Source organism: Mauremys reevesii, linkage group 13 (genome assembly GCF_016161935.1).
Source record: "Mauremys reevesii isolate NIE-2019 linkage group 13, ASM1616193v1, whole genome shotgun sequence".
NCBI classification, from domain to species: domain Eukaryota; kingdom Metazoa; phylum Chordata; order Testudines; family Geoemydidae; genus Mauremys; species Mauremys reevesii.
This window is the reverse complement of record NC_052635.1, coordinates 5,793,203-5,814,676: the sequence shown is the minus strand read 5'-3', so window position 1 is coordinate 5,814,676 and position 21,474 is coordinate 5,793,203. Positions and strand designations below refer to the sequence as shown.

The following is a 21,474-nucleotide window of genomic DNA, read 5'->3' as shown; positions in this document are numbered from 1 at the left end:
CTAGGGGATTCCAAGAGCCCCAAATCCATGGAGTTCTTACACCCAGGAGAAATAAACCATTCCCCCTGCTTCCTCCCCCCTCCCTTTTCCTAGGAGAGATACCGGGATCTAACTACAGAGGGATACCCCCCCTTCTCTTTCCCTGAGAATCCACCCAAGGAAAGACCAAACAAGTCCTTAATAGAAAAGAATTTATTAAAGACTAAAAAGAAAATACAGAATCTCTATGAGCCCAAGCTGGACACTCATAGGGTCTAAGCTTATCAATCTCTGGAGAGAATTCCCCCTCCCCCTTTCTCAGTAAAAAGCAATATCAGCAAACAGGAATAAAGCATTTCCTTTAGCAAACACCCAATTGCAAATATAGAAATCAAATCATAAGACTAATTCACCTTTCTAATTAATACTCACTATTAATTAGTAGAAACTACTCCAGGAGAACTTGGAGACACGACTGTCTCTCTTAGATTCAAAAAGAGTTCTAACTAAGAACCCAGACAAAGGCTTCCCTCCACAGAGATTTGAAATTATCTCGTCTCTGATTGGTCCTTTGGTCAGGTGGTCACCAGGTACTGCATGTTAACCCTTTACAGGTAAAACAGACTTTAACCCTTAACTATCTGTTTATGACAGGGTTTTTCTCTAAAATCCAGTTGTGGTCAGAAAAGGGGATCTGCAAAAACATCACCACAGTCACAGGCCTCCACTTTCTCTGTTTCAGATCAAATCTGTTTATTTTATGGGTACAAACATGTTTTTGCTTTTAATGGTGCAAGAACCAATATCTGTGAGGGAACACAAGCTCTCTTCTGTTTGGCCTCAGACATCAACAGAGGTGTTGAGTGCATTACAGCTGAAGATGAAAGAAGCAGAAAGGAGCCAGTTTGGCTTTCAGGGTTACGCAAGGGCAGGAATTAAGAAAAGTAATTGATCCAATTTAATCTGGAGTCAGAGGATGAGTAACTATGGGAAAGCAATATTTAAGTAGTAAATAACATATTTAAATATTAAGTAAACATAAAGTTACAAAGTATTATGTTAATCTGTGAGCATGAGTTAAAAGGAGATAAATGAAGATGAACTAAAATGAATTAAAAAACAAAGGTTCCTTTTTAAACACATTCTAACTGCTATGCCATTGTTCTGTGGTCTCATCTGGGATTTACAATAGACACCTAGTTCCTGGCAAAGATGCCTAAACTTTCACCAAATGCTGGGAATTAAAGTGATCTGTGTGATTATAAAAGTAATCAACAGTTTTAGTGTACAATCAAAATATTAACTACAAACATGAGCTCATGAAAGCCAGTAAAGAGGCTCGCAGCCATCACTAGAACAAATAGAAGAATGCAGTTGATGACCAATGGGGTTGCATTGCACATGGGTTTCTTTTTCTAAAGAAAAACGGAACCAGAAAAGAGAAGTCCCCCCAGAAAAGAGAAGTCCCCCAAATTGTGTTGAGACCAGGAACAGGGAACCAGCTGCAGTGCAAGTGGCCAGAGATGAGAGCAAGGTTGGCTGTGTTCAACGGAACTGGCCCTGGTGTTGGGCCTGTCAAGAAGTCGACAGTAAATTCAGTAGCTCAGCCAGAGGCTAGGGGGCTATTACAGGAGCAGGCGGGTGAGGTTCTGTGGCCTGTGAGGTGCAGTAGGTCAGACAAGATGATCATGATGGTCCCTTCTGGTGGAGGGTCACAGGGCTCCTTCTGCAGTAGAGGTAGCTGTGCTGTTCCCTTTGATCTCACCGTGAAGCCAACGTCTCTGCTACAGCTGCAAAGGAACCAGGCATATTGACTAGTGGTTGATCTATCTATCAATTTTACTTCCCCTTCTGAAACAAAAACCAAGAGTTTCAAAATGTCCCGTGAAATACTAGTCTGAGAACACATCAGCGATCCCAAGCCTGACCTCTGCTCTAACACATAATTCTGAAAGCCGATCTTTCAGAGAAACATCCCATCTTGATTATAACATTGCTGGGACAGAGACCCCACCACAGACTTTGGGATGTGGTTCCAACGCTCAATTCCCCTCACCGTTGAAAATGAGCACCTGATTTCCAGGCTCAATTTGTAAAGTGTCAACTTCCAGCTGTTGGATCATGTTAGATCTTCGTAGGCTGATGGAAGAACCCTTGATTATCCAATTTCTCTTCCCCCCATAGGCACTTATAAATTGTGATCAAGTCACCACATAATCTTCTCTTTCTTTATCTCAATAGATCAAGCTCCTGGAATCTCTCATTCTAGGCAGGTTTCCTAATCCTTGAATCTTTCTTGTAGCTCTTCCCTGTCCCCTCTTCAATTTATCAACATCCTCCTGTGAATCTACGGGATCCATAATTCAAGATTTCAAGGCTGTTCTGACCATCTAGTGCAACCTCCCATCTAACTCAGAGCTGGCCAAAAAGGCACCCAGATCTCAGATGGCCTCATCACTTGATGATTATCTGTCATGTTCCTTCCCTCTGAAGCACCTGGCATTGGCCACTGTGGGAAGACAGGATACTGGGCTAGATGGACCTTTGGTCTGACCCAGCATGGCCGTTCCTATGTTCTTATGACCTGTCAGCTGGAACAGGGCCAGAAGATTTTGTTCTGAGTTTGATCTTTAAAATCCTTTCCGTATAGAAACATTTCTGCTGCAACAACTCACGCCAAAATGAAAAATCAAAGCAATCGGTTTTGAAAGAGTCCAAACGGATCATCATCCACATGCTTCATTTTGGGCAGGTCTGTTTAGTGACATTTTGCCAACATTGAAACTTTTTTCTAAATATTTCAATTTTGCCAAAACCAGCACGTGCGGAGGAAATTTTTGAAACAAACTTTGGCCCGTGCTGCAAACACGAGTTTTTGATTTGCCGATCACCCTCCTTCACTGACTCAGCTGGTTCCCCTGCCATGGGGCCAGATCAGAGCCAGCGCCCTGACCAGAGCCAATGTCCCCTACATAGGAAAGGCCCCGTATCCCATTCCCCTGAGCAAACCATCCCCCAACACAGGGGCCAGATCAGAGCCAGCTAGAGGGGAAGGGCCCCTTGTCCCATTCCCCTGAGCCAGCCAGTCCCCACCCTGGGGCCGTATCAGAGCTGAAACGGACTCAGAAGAGGGCCCCAGCTTTGCAGCTGAGTCACAGTGAGTGGTGGGGTAGGGTGAGGAGTAACCCGGCTTCCTTCCTGTTCTCAGAGACCACAGAGGACAAACCTGACAGATTACAGGTAACGTGAGGAGCATGTCAACCACAGGAAAGCAGTCCGGGAGAGCAGAGCGAATGGCCCGAAACAACGGCACAATCCGTCTGTGGTAGAATGAGCAAGGAGTCGGCCACAGTAACCAAGAGAATACGTCCCTTTCTAAGGGCTTCTGAGAACCCAGGAGTCTGGGCTTTTTCTCCTCTCCTATTCTCTCCCATCTCTGTAGGGAAGAAGCCGGGAAGGTTGCAAGGGCGGGATCTGAGCAAACCCAGAGGTTCTAGTGTAACAGGGTTGCACCGTCCAGGAGCTGGGAGGAAACCTGAGCAGAACAGCCCAGCCCCACTTGTAAAGAATCACAACCTCCCCCATGGGAGGCAGGACCGGGATTCATGAGCTTCTTGTGACTGGTGGGGAAACTGAGGCACGGGGGAGCAGGTGATCAGACACTGGAACTTTTTTCTTACCCTGGGTCCCCATCCTGGAAATTTCCTTGGATTCTGTAAATGACAAACCACCCAGGCTGGTCCATAGCCCATGTCTGTCCTAGCCTGCTTGTGATCACAGCTGTAGTGGATCCAGTCAGCCAGGGTTAGCGTTTGGCTGGGAGACCTCCCTGGGTAGTGAAACTGTTACAATGGGAGCACTGTGCTGCAAGGACCAGGGTCACAGTCACGACAGGACGTCCCCTCTCCTCTAACCACTGAACCCCATCATATCCCTCTAGGCGGTCAGCCCCTCCAGCAGGGACAAAGACACATACAGCAGGGCTCATCCTCTCCTGCAGGAGGCAGCAATCTCTCTCTCTCACACACACATGGGAAGGGGGGGGTGTCTCACCCTGTCCAGCAGGGGGCAGCAGTCTCTCTCACACACACACACACACACACACACACACACACACACACACACACACACAGGGCTCAGCCTGTCCAGCAGAGGGCAGCAGTGACACACACACACACACACACACACACACACACACACACACACACACACACACACCCTCCAACAGGAGCCCTCCTTCAACCCCTCACCCACAGGATTTCCTTCTGGTTCTCTGTTCATCACAACTTCAGCTCAGAACAAGCTGCCGTGCTTAGGGGGGCACCACGGGCCAGGTCCTCGCAACCGCACCCTAAGGCTCGGCGACCCTCCGCAGCCCAGGGGCTATGTGCGTTGGGGAAAGGCCCAAGACCACTGAAAACCAGGCAGTTCATTTACAAACCTTCCCCTTTGTCCGTTGGCTTCCTGGAGAATCCAGTTTAAGCTAATAGAGGGGAACCACTCCAGGGGGGCGTCTTCAAGGGGCTGAGAACCAGAGCAACTACATTATCATCCCCTAGTCCGAGCACATGTCCGGATACTAGGGGTTTGTCTTATCCAGGCAACTCTACACCTGCTCCGAAACATAAATGTCCCAATTATTCACATGTGGTATCTGGTCACCCTACCATCCCCCTCCTAGAGGAGTTATGGACAAGTTCCGTACGAGGCGAGATTAAAAACACTGGGACGGGTCAGCTTGGAAAAGAAACGACTAAGGGGGGACATGATACAGGTCTATAAAATCATGAGTGGTGGAAATCAGGGGGTTTCAACTGTTTTTCATTTGCAGACCCCAAAAAAATTCAAAAGGGAGGTGCAGATGATTCATTTATGGATGATTATTATGGAGTAAAACGCAGGGCAGGAGAGCAGAGCAGAGAGTGACAGGAGAGCGATGGGGGGGAACAGACAGGAGGGAGGCAGACGGGAAAGCAGGGCGGAGGCAGACATGAGAGGGACAGACGGGAGGGCAGGGCGGAATGGAGCAGAGAATGACAGGAGAGCAAGGGGGGCACAGGCAGGAGGAGGCAGATGGGAGACCGGGGTGGGGCAGATGGGAAGGGGGACAGACAGGAGAGAGGGATAATACCTCGCTGGGTGTGTCTACATTGCCAATGGCAGTAGGTCTCAGAGCCTGGATCTGGGTCTGCACTACAGGGCTAAAAATAGCTGTGTAGACAGTCCCAGTTGGGCTTGGAGACCCGCCCCCCCTTTGCCGGGTTTTGGAGCCCAAGTGGGAATGTCTAGTCCTGTAGCACGAGCTCTGTGAGCCTGAGTCAGCTGACCACATAACTTGTCCACTGTCTAAGGATCATGTGCTAAAAGTGAGACTTCCAGACCTACCAGTCATGATCCCCCAAACCCCACTTGCAGAATTCCTATACAGCAAAACCTTTGTTCCATGCAGCAGGCATGTAGGCGAAAGGCATCCAACGTTCACTCCTGATGGCTCTGAGCGATGGTCCTTCAGCGAGGTAACATGCACCTTTCTCAGGCAGAAGAGCTGCAATGAACAAAGAGCAATAGGCTGCTATTGAGCAAACCCAGGCTGGTGCGGTCACCATGCCAATATTTCTACACATAGTGCAACACAGAGATCATGATCTGATGCTGTCATATCTCAGTCTGCCACACACGTGAACAGAAAACCCAAAAGCCATCAGACCACAAACAAAGTGTTGACCACAGAAAAGCAGAAGAACCAGGCACTGCATGAAATCCACTGGGTATTTTATGTGGAAGGCACTCAGATAGCATGGCAGTGGGTGGCAGTGTAAAACCAGGAAACATAGATATTCGTCTTTCTTATAGTGATATAGACCTAGAATAACTTCATGGACTTTGTGGAGTTACCCTGGATTTACCACTTTAAATATACCATTTTGCATTAAAAAAAAATCACACACCATATTCTTATTGGGGAAAATGTCATCAATTGGTTGTATTTTTAAAGAAACATGGATAAAATTATGTTCATAAGAGAAATATGGACATTTTATTCTTGGTGAATAATCTCTACCCAGTCAGTTTCCTCAGGGCAGCTTTGATCTCCTTGTTCCTCATGCTGTAGATGATGGGATTCATCACTGGTGGCAGCACAGAGTAGAGAAAAGCCACCATGAGATCCAGAACCGATGTTGAGCTGGAGGTGGGTTTCAGGTAGACAAAGAAAGTGGAAACAAATGAGGAGACCACAATGAGATGAGTGATGCAGGTGGAGAAGGCTTTATGCTGGTCCTGCTCAGAGGGGATTCTCAGCACAGTGGTGAAGATCTGAACATATGTCACAATTATAAAAACAAAACAGCTTAAGCCTAAGCAAGCACTCAAGATGAATAACTCAACTTCCCTGAGGTACATGTCAGAGCAGGAGAGCTTGAGCAGCTCGGGCATTTCACAGAAGAACTGATCCACCATGTTGCCTCTACAGAAGCTTATTGCAAAATAAGAGACTGTCTGGTTTGAACAATGTACATGGCAGCACGTGCTTGGGGCGGCAAGCCGCAGGGAGTGCTTTGCCGGCGCCACGCAGGCTGCCTTTGGCGGCTTGCCTGTGGAGGGTCCGCTGGTCCCGCGGCTTCGGCGGACCTCCCGCAGGCATTGCGGGAGGTCCACCGAAGCCACGGGACCAGCGGACCCTCCTCAGGCAAACCGCCGGAGGCAGGCTGCCTGCCGTGCTTGGGGCGGCAAAATCCCTAGAGCCGCCCCTGCAGAGGGGCATTGCTGACAAGTCTCTACGCAAAAGAATAAATGGACACAAATCTTGACATCAGGAATCATAACATTCAAAAACCAGTAGGAGAACACTTCAACCCCTGTGGTCACTCAGTAACAGACTTAAAGGTGCAACAGACTTAAATTTTGAAACAGAAAAGCTTCAAAAACAGACTCCAAGGAGAAACTGCTGAGCTTGAATTGATTTGCAAATAGAAACTGGGAATGGCTGAGCCATTACACACATTGAATCTATTTCCCCATCCTCACACCTTCTTGTGAAACTGTCTGTAATGGGCCATCTTGGTTATCACTACAAAAAAAAAGTTCTCTTAATTAATTAGCCTCTTAAAATTGGTTGGGTAACTCCCACCTTTCCATGTTCTCTGTATGTGTATGTATATCTCCTCACTATATGTTCCATTCTGTGCATCCAATGAAGTGGGCTGTAGCCCATGAAAGCTTATGCTCAAATAAATTTGTTAGTCTCTAAGGTGCCACGAGAACTCCTGTTCTTTTATTCAATGTTAATAATCCGGACCCCAGAAGGGGAGAGTAATTCCCATGCACCACTTTTAGAGCTTTATTTGACTGGGAAAGGAAAGAAATGGAGACAGTATCAGGGTCTGACACCAGTTTGGTGTTAGCCTTAAACCCTATCCATATTCCTAACCCATTTCCAACAGGAACTTAATCATGAGTTTAAATTTAAATCTTCAGTGTTGCCACTGATATGATTAAATTTAAGAATGTGCTGAAGCAGCTGTGGAATCAGAGCCTCTGTACAGAATACTCAAAGGAAATGAGTCTTGTATTCATAATCATGAGTGTTAGGAGCAGATCCTCAGCTGGTGTAAATTCTCTGAGATCTATTGGAGCTCTGACACTTTAAACCAGCTGACGATTGGCCCCCTGATTTTCAAGGATACCGAGAGTGACACTGTCATTTGTTCAGAGAAGCAAACCAGAGCATGTGAAAAATGTATCCAGTCAAACAGCTCAAAGTTCAAACCCCGCATACTTAAAGATGAACTGTTTGTAAATGAGCAATGGAGTCAGATGTAGTCATAAATAATGTTTAATAAGGAGTACTTATAAGAAAATTATGATCTGGACATAGACAATCACTAACAGGAAAAGAAGCATAATAATCTGCACAATCGTCTCCACAGATTACTCATTATCTAGCTAGCTGACATAATTCACGATCAAATAGAAATCTGTCATTATGAATCAATTAGGTTGGGCGTTAGGACAAGGAATGGTCCTGTCCGTCTATCTAATCACATACTCTGCTTTTGTCTGTCATACATGTCGTGTACACGGCCGTGCACAAAGATGGTATTCCAGTGCTAACAACAGGCCAATTTCTCAGACCTTGTCTCAGCTTGGAGGTGAGTAGATTGCCATGGGATGGCGTATGGAACACACGATCAGTGCATGTGATGGCACTTTTCTACTTACATCAAGGTGTGACAAAGCTCCGACCTTGTCTCAGTGGGCCCTGAACTTCCTGGCAGATTTTGCTAGCCTCAGGGGCTCACTGTGACCCTCCACGTAGCCCTTCTCTCTCTAGAGTCAAGGGTCACAGCCTGCTGAGGCATTTTCATCATAAGCCAGCAAGGGAGGTGAGGAGAAGCAACCCTCCCTCGCACGTCTCTGTTGTCTCCCAGTCTCAGTGATTAATCAGGGAGGTGAGGCGGGGAGCCCAGACCAGCCCTCTACTCCGGTCTCCAGCCCAGGGACCCTAATAGTAGCAGCTCTGGTAGCTGACTTTTTGGAAATAGGATGTGTACAATTCCCTGGGCCACTTCCCCACAGCAGCCCCCACTCACTATCTCCTTCACCATTACCTCAGGGCCTCCTTCCTTGCACCTGATACGGATTTGCACTGCTTGTTTCCTCCAACAGCACAGCTTCCTCCTACAGCTCCTGACACACACCTCTCTGACTAACTGGGAGGCTTTTAACTAGTTCCAGCCAGCCCTTGATTGGCTTCAGGTGTCCCAATCAACCTAGTTATCTCCACTGCTTTCTAGAAGGATCTTAATTGGCCCCAGGTGTCTTGATTAACCTGGAGCAACTGCCATTTGGTTACCATGGTACCAGGGATTTGTTTAGCCTGGAACTAACATACCTGTTCCTCACTTCTTTACTATGGCCATCTGGCCTTGCCCCATCACAAAGGTTAGAACAATATCACCCCAAACAAGAAAATTACACCGGTGTCCATGTCCCTACTCAGTGCAGCCCAGAGACTTTGGGCCAGAACCTCCTCAGAATTAAACTGGTGATGTCAATGGGTCATCTCTGCATTGGGGCTGGTCTAGCTGGGAAATCTGACCCTTACCTCGCTGTCCCACTCACTTTCTCCAGAGTGCTGTCAGCCAAATCTAGATCCTTGTGTGTAGTGGCTATTGGCGAGATCTTGATGTCCTCGAAGTGAGGTTCTAAACCACCGTGATTTCCATGGAATCCCAATTTGGCTTCGTTATCTGAATCAGGTTTTCCTTAGAAAACTCTGGAAAAAAAATTCTCTCCAATTCAGCCTTTCCACCATAGCAAGAATGACACAGTTTTTACATATTCATTTAGGTTAAAATAATAAAAAGAGGCCCAGCTGAGTTTCTTATGTCCCTAACTTTCCATCAGTAATATAATAATACCCCAGTACACACACAATCATTTCAGTGGGAACTAAGCCATGCAGAAACCTCTTTTGCCCCCTTTTATCATTGCAGGGAGCAAACCTTCAGCTCGCTCAGAAAACCCCATCAGAGAGATGACATATGGGCCCCCCAAGAGAGTGCAAAATTTTGTCTAACCAAACGCTCACCATCTCCCCTTTGCACCTCCAAGACCTCCTGGAACAAAGAAACAAACCAAATCCCCAACCAACCAGCTAAACAAAAATAATCTAAAAATCTAGCAAACAAATGAACAAAAGCACAAATAACAAATACACTGATACCGCAATCCCCCAAAATAAGAAAAGCCAGAGACCTCAGAACGGACTACGCTATGGCTACTCATTTTATGGGCACGGCAGCATGGTGATGGATAGCCAGATATGATAGATAGATTCCACTCTTATTTAGATTGATGTAAACCTATAGTTAATCTTTTATCTTGAGTCATGTTTGTCTGGACTTTTACACGTGTAAATACCCAATTCTGCATAAACAGTTTGCACAGTATTTTCTCATGGAGGCAATAATATCATCAGCTGATTATATTCATAAGGAAACTCAGAATGAAATTGCTACTGAAGGAGAAATATGGACATTTTATTCTTAGTGGGTAATCTCCAACCTATCCATTTACTCAGTGCACCTTTGATCTCCTTGTTTCTCATGCTGTAGATGATCGGATTCATTATTGGTGGCAACACAGAATAGAGAACACCCACCATGAGATTCAGACCTGAGGTTGAGCTGGAGGAAGGTTTCAGGTAGGCAAAGGTAGCAGTACAAAGGAACAAGGAGACCACAATGAGGTGAGGGAGGCAGGTGGAGAAGGCTTTTTGCCGGCCCTGCTCAGAGGGGATTCTTAGCACTGTTTTGAAGATCTGAACATACGACACAATTATGAAAACAAAGCAGCTGAAGACTAAGCACACGCTAAAGACAATAACCCCAACTTCACTGAGGTATGTGTCAGAGCAGGCGAGCTTGAGTAGCTGGGGGATTTCACAGAAGAACTGATTCACCATGTTACCTCCACAGAAGATTATTGCAAACGTATTCCCAGTGTGCAGGGCAGAGTAGAGAAGACCACAGATCCAGGCACTGGCTGCCATTTCGACACAAGCTCTCCTGTTCATCACTCTTTCATAGTGCAGTGGTTGGCAGATCGCCACGTATCGGTCATATGCCATGATGGTCAGTATGGCAAAATCTGCTGAAGCAAAGAAGAAGACGAGAAAGACTTGGGCGACACATCCAGGATAAGAAATCACCCTGGTGTTCATGAGGGAGTTGGCCAGGGATTTGGGGATGGTGACAGAGATGGAGCCGAGGTCTAGGATGGACAGATTCATCAGGAAGAAGAACATGGGGGTGTGAAGGTGGAGATCGAGGGCTATGACTGTGATGATGAGAAGGTTTCCCACCAGGGCTGCCAGGTAAATCACCAGAAACACTACAAAGTGCAAAAGCTGCAGCTTCCGAATGTCAGAGAAACCCAAGAGAAGGAACTCGGTCATTGTCGTTTGGTTGGACATTTCCTTCTTCTGAACATCATGTGATGGCTGTAGGGGGAATAAGAAGGACAATGGTCAGGATAAAAGCAACAGAGGGAATTACTATGATTCCCCTTCTCCTTATATCTCTTCGTATGAATATCAAAGGTGCCCAGCACTCGTCACTTGCAATGACCAGGTGCTGTTAATGCTCCTCGCCTTCGATGATCCATCAGTCCTGTTAGCACACTAGTGTGAATTGGGTCAGCTCCTTTAAACTCAATGGAGCTTCCCCACTTTATGCCATCTGAGGATTTGGCCCAGGGTGTGGCTTGTTAAAATGCAGTACGAAAGATGGAACAAAGCACAATCCAAACCCAACAACTCTTGCGAAGAACGTCCCTCTCCAAGCTCACAGCTTGGCGACGAAACTGGTCTACTAAAATGCCAGCACAGCCTGATTCCCACTTTGCCGGGCAGTATCACATAGACTCACCCTGCATCGTAAGTGGCAACTCATCTGTAACTTTTCTACCCCAAGCTCTGGGTCTGGACGGCCTGCAACCTCCTTCCAAATTGAATTCTGGCACCAACTCCCAGCTGCCCTTCTGCCAGCGTGTAACAAGGGACTAGCAGCAGCCCTCCATTACCGCCATGTTGTTTCGATTACTCTGCACTGTGCGGTGCAGTTGTTGCCGGGACACTTGGGCTCTACATTTGTCTTTGTCAGCGACCTGCTGTGTGACCTTGGTCCAGTCATTTCCCCTCTTTCTGCCTCTGTTTCCCCGCCCTCCCTTTCTCTGCCTTGTCTACTAGGACTAAGGTCTTTTGCAAAGGGGCTGTGCAGCAGTTTTAAAGGTATTGAGAAACCCAGTGGGGTTTGCAAAACCATTTAGGCACCCAACCCCAGGCTCCTCAGTGCTTCTGAAAATCACACTAGGTGCCTAAATCCCCTTGAAAACATGGCCACATGTCTTGTTATGTGCAATTTACTCCATTTATACTCAGCCAGCACCAGTGAGCATCTAGACAAGTAGTTCTGGGATCCACTCCCAATGAGCTCCCGTAGGCCCTTGAATGGGGTCAGGATAGACAGGTGTTGGCTGCTCGGTTCTACTCTAAACCAGGGTTAAAAGGAGCTAATCTGTACAAAACACTGTGTGTGCTGTCAACTTTACTGGTTATTCAGTCATTACTTCTGCGCAACTATCTCGTTGAAAGAGACATTGCCCAGCTGCAACAGGATAAATGGGTTTGGAATTAAGGTCTAACCAGGCAATAATAATATTCCCCAATTTATTTAAAGTGTATGGCAGGTTGGGAATTTTCAGCTGCGTTCTTTTAAATGGAGATTGGTTTTCCTGCTAAACAACAATGAATCTCAGAATCTGTCTGCTTCTCTCAAACATTTTGGTTTGGTTTGTAAAGAAACGAAAACTCAAAACCCAAAGAGTTTGGGTTTCGCGATTTAAAAAAATCCAGTTTTGAACAGAAAGATTTCATTTGCCAAAAAATGGAGGGGAAAAGATTTTGGGTTTTCAATGAAAAGTCAAAATTTTCCTGAAGGGTGGGAAAATACCAATCAGCAGTAGGTATTGATTAAACTGAGAAAAGTCTTAATGAGTTTGTATTGTAATTCGTATTTATCACCTTAATTTCCCCCGTATGTTGATCCCCCAATATACTTAATTGAAATAACAAACTTACTGTACTGGTCTTTGTGGATTTTTTCCCTACATATGACGCATGCAGTCATCCAGCACCAGGATTCTCTGTTCAGTATCCATCGGCATACCAGAATCTACAAGCTGACGGCACAGGTATCTGAGAATCCTACACCCCTCAATCTGAGAGTGAACTGACAAAACTGGGCTCACACCTGTTGGTCTCTGCAGATGGCCTGTGTGGAGTTGGCTTTGAGCTGCTTTGGCATTAAAGGACTGATGCTGCGGGAAGGTGATTTATCTGATCTATTTCCTAAGGGCTAGTGGGACTCACTCCCTGGAGCCTGCACAGCTCAGCAGCAGAGGCCCAGAGGCCAGTGCATAGATGTCTAAGTGATAAAGGTAAAAAGGGACATTCTGGTCCCCTAGTCTGACCCCCACATAGCACAGAGCCTGTGATCTCCCCCAGGGTTCCCTGATTCCAGCCCAGCTTCTGCGTTATCTATGGGCTAGGATTACAGAGGGAGACAGGCACCTACTGGGAATTATCAATGCTCCTAAGTGAGCTAGGTGGCTAAATCCCATGGTCATTCAGCGGGAGTTAGGCGCCTAAACTGCTTAGATACTATTGTAAATCCCAACAGGCTCCTCTCTCCTTCTGTAGGTTCCTAAACTCGTTGCTAATCCCATCTTAACTTCCACGGCCTGGGCTTGTCTTGAATTTCAGAAAATGAGGGCTGGGGTTTGCAAAGGCACTACAGGATTAAGGTACATACATCTTGGGCTCCCTTGAGACTCCCTTGAGAATCCCAGCCTGAAATGATAACAAGTAGAGCCAGCCATCTAGAGAGATGCCAGGAACTCCTGTGATCTAAACCCAGCTATGCATCCATATCAGCTCAGCTCTCTGTGCCTCACTTTACCAAAATCTGGAGGATTATAACTGAGGCTGGCTGAATAATTCAGAATGAACGATTTATTTAGAGATGATCCAGGATTCAGTTCTCTTTGCGCTCTTAATGAGTTTTCATAGATCTTGGTGAAAGATTTGTTTGAAATTTCCTGCGAAATGTTTTTTTAATCCCTTTGGAAAACTTTGGAATAGCTCCACCTGTACCTCTTTAGAACAGGATAGAGTAGACCCACCTGCACTAGCTGAATAGACCAGTGGTCTCCAAAGTGGGGTGCGTGCACCCCAGGGGGTGCGCAAGAGGATCCATTGGGGGGCGCGGCAGGAGGAGCACCACCGGGGGGGGAAGGGCGGCTGGAGGAGGGAGGGAACGAGTGAATGGGGAAGCTGCCCCCCCCCCACACACACAGGCAGGGCCACCCAGAACACAGGGGCTTTAGGGGCTGCAGGGCCCTGGGCTAAGGAGGCCCCGGGGCCCTGACCTGCAGATCTAAAGCCCCTTTCGGACCGTGACCCTGAGTCCTCCGGTCACTGGAGGAGCAGGTGCAGCCGGAGAGAAGCGGCGCTTTGAAGGGGAAAGTGGCGCTTCTCTCCGGCCGCTGGCGGCGCGGCTGCCCCATCTCCTCCTGAGTCCTCCGGCCCGCAATCGCCCTGCGTTCTGGGTGCCCCTGCCCCGGGGGCGGAGGAGCAGCTCCCAGAATTGCAGCCATGAGGGCGCTGCCGCGTTGCGCAGAGCCACCTGCACACCCCCTGCACCACACAGGAGCTGCACCAGGTAAGTGCTCTGTACCTCCTGCCTCCCCCAGCCCTAAGCCTCCTCCTGCACACCCACCCTGAGAGCCCCCCCTGCACCCTAACTCCCTCCCAGACCCGGTAACCCACCCTGAGAGCCCCCCTGCACCCTAACTCCCTCCCAGACCCGGTAACCCAGCCTGAGAGCCCCCCTGCACCCTAACTCCCTCCCGGACCCGGTAACCCACCCTGAGAGCCCCCCTGCACCCTAACTCCCTCCCAGACCCCGTAACCCACCCTGAGCGCCCTCCCGCACCCTAACTCCCTCCCAGACCCCGTCCTCCACCCTGAGCACCCCCCTGCACCCTAACTCCCTCACAGACCCCGTAACCCACCCTGAGCGCCCTCCCGCACCCTAACTCCCTCCCAGACCCCGTAACCCCGCCCTGAGCGCCCTCCCGCACCCTAACTCCCTCACAGACCCCGTAACCCACCCGGCGCGCCCTCCCGCATCCTCACCCCCGCCCCGACCCCGCACCCTGAGTGCCCTCCCGCACCCTAACTCCCTCCCAGACCCCGTAACCCTGCCCTGAGTGCCCTCCCCCACCCAAAAAACCCCCCAGATCCCGTAATCCCACCCTGAGTGCCCTCCCGCACCCTAAATCCCTCCCAGATCCCGTAATCCCACCCTGAGTGCCCTCCCGCACCCTAAATCCCTCCCAGATCCCGTAACCCCACCCTGAGCCCCCTCCCACATCCTAACTCCCTCCCAGACCCCACACCCCCACCCTGAGTGCCCTCCCCCACCCTAACTCCCTCCCAGACCCCCCACACCCACCCTGAGTGCCCTCCTGCACCCTAACTCCCTCCCAGACCCCGCATCCCACCCTGAGCACCCTCCTGCACCCTAACTCCCACCCAGACCCCCACACCACCCTGAGCACCCTCCCGCACCCTAACCCTAATCCAGACCTTCAAATTGCTGTATCACAAAGTCTTAAACCAAGATTTTCAGAAATAATGAAGGATATTCAATCACATTGCTCTCACTAAAAATATTATTATTAATTTTTTTTGTGAGAGCAAAAAAGTTTTTTGTATTGTTAATAAACTAAATACAATAAAAATATTTTAAAAATATTGTTTTATAATGTCCATAATATATTAGTCTAGTGGTACATGTATATAAACTAGACCCTCATGTACTAGACCAGACTAGGCCCAAAATAGAATAGAATAGATCCCCCTGTCCCTGCTATGAATAGAATAGAAACACCTGTACTAGTGGAATAGAATAGAATAGACCCACCTATACTGGAGTTTCTAAAGCACTTAATCTAAGATTATCAATTAGAGACTAATACAGCACTATGGAGAATACAGAAAATAAGAGAATACAGTGACGCCCTTTGTTGACAGACTAAGAGCTGGATCTGTGTCTCTCCTGCATCTGGAAGGGACGCGCAGTTTTCATTGCCCCAAACTAAGTTCCCATACCAGTATTATTATATAGATTGTCGGACAAAGGAAACCTCGTTGCCAAGAATATTCTCCCAGAAGCATATGTTGTGATGTTCTACACAGTCTGAGTGTATCTGATTTGTCACACATACTCTTTGCTGAAGGTAAAGATTCTAAAGAATAGTTAATATATAAATAAATCAAATAGACAGGAAGAAAGAAGTAAAGGTTTTAATATTTACTAACAGGTGCTAACAAATTTAACTTCTTAGAAATCTAAAGCTGATTGGGAAGAACAAAATAGTTCACCAATCTACAAAACAGTTTCAAAAACATTTTCATTTCAAAAGTTTTCAAACTAATTCTGTTGATTAAAAAAATTTAGCATCAATCACATTTTTAACTAAAATAATTAGGTTTGTGTTTTCAGCAGTTTTTTTTGTTTGTTTGTTTTTGGTTTTTTTAATACTTCTGTCACCATTTTCTCTATTTTTTAAATTCTGCCATTTTTCTAAGGCAAAAAGAAGGAGGGGAAGCGAAACCCAACAAGTAAATGTATTCAATTTTCCATTTTTTATTTTTATCTTCCCAAAACTCTGGAAAATGTCTGATCAAATTTTCACTTTATTTTCTAATGTCAATAAAAAGCCACCTTAACTTGTACATCGTAACAAAGATTGGGCATCTCTGCTTACAAACACTTTTCTGTCAGGATTTGGAGAAGTGACAGCCAAAGAGAATTGAAGTTTTACCTCTGAATATAGAAATAGAAAAACATTGTATAGAAGAATGAACTCCAGTTCTCTTTGAAAAGAAACCTTAATGAGCCAAAATTTGTATGTCAGATATTAAGCCTAACTGGAGGAGAAAATAATGAGGAGATGGACTGTTTGTCACAGAGTCATCAGGGCGATGCTCTGAAAGGACTTCCTATGCAGCCAGTCAGGACTCTGGGGGAGTCTCCTCTCTCTGAGCAGCCTGCCTCCAGGGCAATAAGCTTACCCAGCTTTGAACTTCCTGGGTCTGACCTTGAAGCATTTAGCATCCCCTTCCATACCATGCACTTCCCACAGTGAATCTGCCCGGGCAGGGCTCCTGGGGAAGCCAGAGGGCCCTGAACCCCAACTCCGCAGTCAGACGTGACTCTGAGCCTGCCGGCAAAACAGAAGATTTATCAGTCGACAGGGATACAGCGTAGGACAAAACTTCTTACCACAGAAATCAGTGACTTTCAGCCAAGTTCATCTTGGGGGTGGGGAGGAGCACAGAGCCAGGGCTCTGGCCCTCCCCCTGCACCCCAAGCCAGCTGACACTGACTCGCTTCCAGCTGCCTGGCACCTGCCCTGCCCATTGCTCCTCTTCCAGGTTTTGTCTCACTTCCTGATCCAAGAGTCACCTGGTCACAGCTCCGTCCTGGGTCTCAGGTTACAAAGGGGGCAGCCATAGCATCCCTGCAGGCCGCTGGAGCAGCCCCCACAAAAGCCACACACCCTTTTCCCACCACCTAGACATTGGTGCAATACACAGGGAAACTGAGGCACACGCAGCATTCATGCAAAACAGTCAGACTCACATACAACATAACAAGGGAAAATCCCCACTACCTCACACTATTCCACCCATCACTCCCTTTCTGGGTCCTGAAAGACATGTTGCGAGAAAAGTACAGAAAGAACACAAAGAAGAACAGATGGAGGCTTCCGGACTGAGCTTCACCATCATGGCTGCCACTCTTACCATCTCCTGGGACCCCAGGCCTTTGTCATCCTGCACCTGGGCAGCAGAGAAGGGCCCAGATGACATTGCCACCCCTACCGGCTCCAGCTGAATCCCAACCACCACCTGGGATCACAGTTATTTCCATCTTTGTTACCACTGAAGAGACTGACAAACAAGGTGGACAGTAAAAACAACAGCAACAATGACAGCTCCAGCACAACTCAACTAATTTCTTCTCTTCTCCCCAAGAGGACGGTACTTACCATCTGTGATACCTCTAAGAGACTGCCAGACAGCTGGGGGCTTTCCTTCTAAAAACTGCCTCCAGCTAAAGGGAAAGGGAACAAGGGGTGTCGCTAAAATGAAAGCCTGACTTAGTACTTTACATTTCAAATACTGTGAGTGGTTTCCTTTCCTGTCTGGATAGTTAATAAAAGGTTAACTGGATTTTTAATGGTGTGTTTGCCATGGTGAGAATCAGGCTGAGGTCTCTGGACACCAAGATCCGGAACTTGTTTAACACAGTTTAGTGTTTGATGGTGACTGGGTTATGTTAACACCGTCAGCCCATTTATTCCATCTGAAGGAATACATAATCAAAGGCACTTATCCAAGGCGCAAGGCCCATAACACGTCATTACTAATACAATACAATCCCAGCACCATCCAAATAATCCTTTCGACAGGAACTCGGCCATCCAGAAAGCTGCAGAGGCTCCTTCCCACCAGAGGCTCCTTCCCACGCCTTGGTCACCGTGGAAAGCAAACCTTCATCTCGCTCAGAGAAAGAACAAACATCAAAGAGTTCACACATTGGCTACCCAACCACAAGACCAAATATTGACACCCTCATGTAACAATCATTTCCCTCCCCTCCCCCAAAAGAATAAAAGAACTAAACCAAATTGACCAACTGATCAATAAAACAACACAAAAGGCAGCTAAGCCAGGTGCTGGAACGTGGCCCTTTATCCAGCTGTCCAGTCACCTGTCTCTTGCAAGGGGGCCCAGGCAGTGGGAGCCACGTACTTCCAAGGCAACTGCATCTGGGTAGAGTCTCATCAGTGTTTCTTGCTCCAGGGCTCTAGGGAACACTCTGATCCCCTTCCATTGGCTGTGGGAGGCCATTGTCCAGCTGCCTTAGAGCTCAAAACCAGTGTCTGAGTTCTCCCAGGCCCCCAGTCACTCACACACTGCACCAGAGCTTCACCGAGCCTGTGGTCCCTTTTGGCTTCTAGCTGAACCCCTTTAAGAAGAACAGGGCAGGAAGGCAAGGAACACGGGGGTAGCAAAGGGAAACTTTATGCCATAAGCCCTCGACCGACACAGATTTGTAAAACAAGACAGTTCTGAGACACCCCCTCCCCCGGACTGATCTGTGAGTCCAGGGTTCATCTGTGTTTCAAGCTGGGCAGAGTCCCGCTGCCATCTTGCTCCTGAAAGTCTTTACTACACGTGGCCACGGATGGCCGCATGCGACCTCAACAGGGGCATCGCACTGTTAAGTAGGCCCCAGTCTCTTGGCTATGGGTTCAAACTGTGAAGTTCCATCTCTGACTTCCATGCCTGTGGGCCCCCTGTATAGAAACATCAATTTCTCTTGGGGCTGGCAAGTAGCGGAGATCTATGGCTGCAGACTAGCCTTGATGCGGGCTCTCAATGATAGTCCTTCAGTGAGGTGTCAAAGACCTCTCCCAGGCAGGGCAGCTGACTGGAATGCAGCACAATAGGCTGCCATTGAGCCAGGTCAGACTTGTCCTGTCACCCTGACAATATTTCCACATATACTACAACAAAGTTCACAACATGACACCATCATACCCCACTGTCACACAAGCAAACAATTCACCAAAAGTCATGGTATCTGTGACGAAGTGGGACTGGTCTTACTGGGGGCTGGGTACAGATCCTAAGTATCTAGCAGCAAAAGTCCATGCAGCAAATGCCTGACACTCTGTCTCCTAGCAACTGATGGCCCGAGCACCTTCCCTGCAAAGGTGCTGGCTAAAGGTGTTGGAGACAAAGGGGTCAGGTGACCTCCTGGCCCGGGAAAGAAGCGGAGGAGAGAGGAGGGGCCGGAGGGGGTTGGGCAGACTGGAGTTGGCTGGGGAAAAGAGGGGAAGCAGAGAGAGAGGGCTCTGATCCCCGAGGGGGGCTGTGGGGCCCCAAAATGGACCTAACAGGGGGGGATCCTGTTATCTGTGCCTGCAAGACCTGTGTTGGACTGTATTCCTGTCGTCTAAATAAACCTTCTGCTTTACTGGCTGGCTGAGAGTCCTGGTGAATCGGCAGGGAGCCCGGGGGTGCAGGGCCTGACTCCCCTACACTCCGTGACAGTATCCAATGCAGCATTTATACCCTCAAAAGCAAAAAGGGTCAGAGACCTCATCAAGTCCATTGGGAACTTGATCATGGCTATTCATTTTAGGTGGAAGGTGCTGAGATGGTGTGATGGTGGGTGGCAATACAGGATAGATAGATAGATAGATAGATAGATAGATAGATAGATAGATAGATAGATAGATAGATAGATAGATAGATAGATAGATAGATAGATAGGGAGGTGGACAGGGATAGATAGATAGATAGATAGATAGATAGATAGATAGATAGATAGATAATGATCTTATTTATACAGCTGTATATGTACAGTTAATCCATTGTCTTGACTCTGCATTTTTAACGGTGTAATGCCACTTTCTGCATAAGCAGATTTCCAATCATGTTCTCAAGGAGACAATAATGCCTTCATTTGATTATATTTGAAAAGAAACACCAAAAGAAATCATGATCAAAGATGAAAGATGGACATTTTGTTTTTGGTGAATAACCTCCCCTCTATCAGTTTCTTCAGTGCAGCTTTGATCTCCTTGTTCCTCATGCTGTAGATGATCGGATTCATCACTGGAGGCATCACAGAATAGAGAACAGCCACCATGATATTCAGACCTGATGTTGAGCTGGAGGAGGGATTCAGGTAGGCAAAGATAGCAGTACAAAGGAAAAAGGAGACCACAACAAGGTGAGGGAGGCAAGTGGAGAACGCTTTTTGCCGGCCCAGCACAGAGGGGATTCTCAGCACTGTGGTGAAGATCTGAACATACGACACAACTATAAAAACAAAGCAGCCTAAGCCTAAGCACACACTAAAGACAATAACCCCAGTTTCATGAAGGTATGAGTCAGAGCAGGCGAGCTTGAGGAGCTGGGGGATTTCACAGAAAAACTGATCCACCATGTTGCCTCCACAGAAGGATAGTGAAAAGGTGTTCCCGGTGTGCAGTGCAGTGTAGACAAAAACACTCATCCAAGCACTGGCTGCCATTTGGACACAAGCTCTCCTGTTCATCACTCTCTCATAGTGGAGTGGTTGGCAGATGGCGATGTATCGGTCATATGCCATGATGGTGAGTAAGGAGTACTCGGTTACAGCAAAGAACATAAAGAAAAAGACCTGGGTGACGCATCCAGAATAAGATATTGACCTGGTGTTCATGAGGGAGTTGGCCATGGATTTGGGGACTGGGACTGAAATGGAGCCGATGTCTAGAATGGACAAATTCATCAGGAAGAAGTACATGGGGGTGTGAAGGTGGTGGTCAAAGGAAACAACTATGATGATGAGAAGATTCCCCACCAGGGCTGCCAGATAAATCACCAGAAACATCACAAAGTGCAAAATCTGCAGCTCCCGAACGTCAGAGAATCCCAGGAGAAGGAACTCGGTCACAGTGGTTCGGTTGGACATTTCCCTCTCCATACACCGTGTCCTGCCTGTGGATGGAAGGAGAAGGGCAATGGGCAAGATTAGAGTGACAGAGAAAATGACCTAATTCTCTCTCCGTAATATCTCGTGATGTCAAGAGTGCACAGTTCTTCTCACTTCCACTGACTAGAAGTTGAGAGTGCTCCTTACCCCTGTGAGTCAGAGCACTAGTGAGATGCATTATCACATTGGTGAATACTGGATTATCACCTTTAAAGCTAAGGGCGATGGATCTGGCCAATGCGGTATGAAGGCTGGAACAAAGTACAATTAAATCCAACATTAATAGCCAATATGGTACCCGACT

General features: G+C 47.5%; 2 protein-coding genes across 2 annotated transcripts; both read right to left on the bottom strand.

Annotated features, from left to right (window-relative positions):
- Window positions 1-9,997: 9,997 nt before the first annotated feature.
- LOC120380207 (olfactory receptor 14A16-like) lies at window positions 9,998-10,957 on the bottom strand. The gene has a single exon (XM_039497720.1). It carries the CDS (start codon window positions 10,955-10,957, stop codon window positions 9,998-10,000), a length of 960 nt encoding a protein of 319 aa, XP_039353654.1.
- A 9,235-nt stretch (window positions 10,958-20,192) lies between these two features.
- On the bottom strand, window positions 20,193-21,149 carry LOC120380208 (olfactory receptor 14A16-like). Its single transcript, XM_039497721.1, has one exon. It carries the CDS (start codon window positions 21,147-21,149, stop codon window positions 20,193-20,195), a length of 957 nt encoding a protein of 318 aa, XP_039353655.1.
- Between the last annotated feature and the right edge of the window lie 325 nt (window positions 21,150-21,474).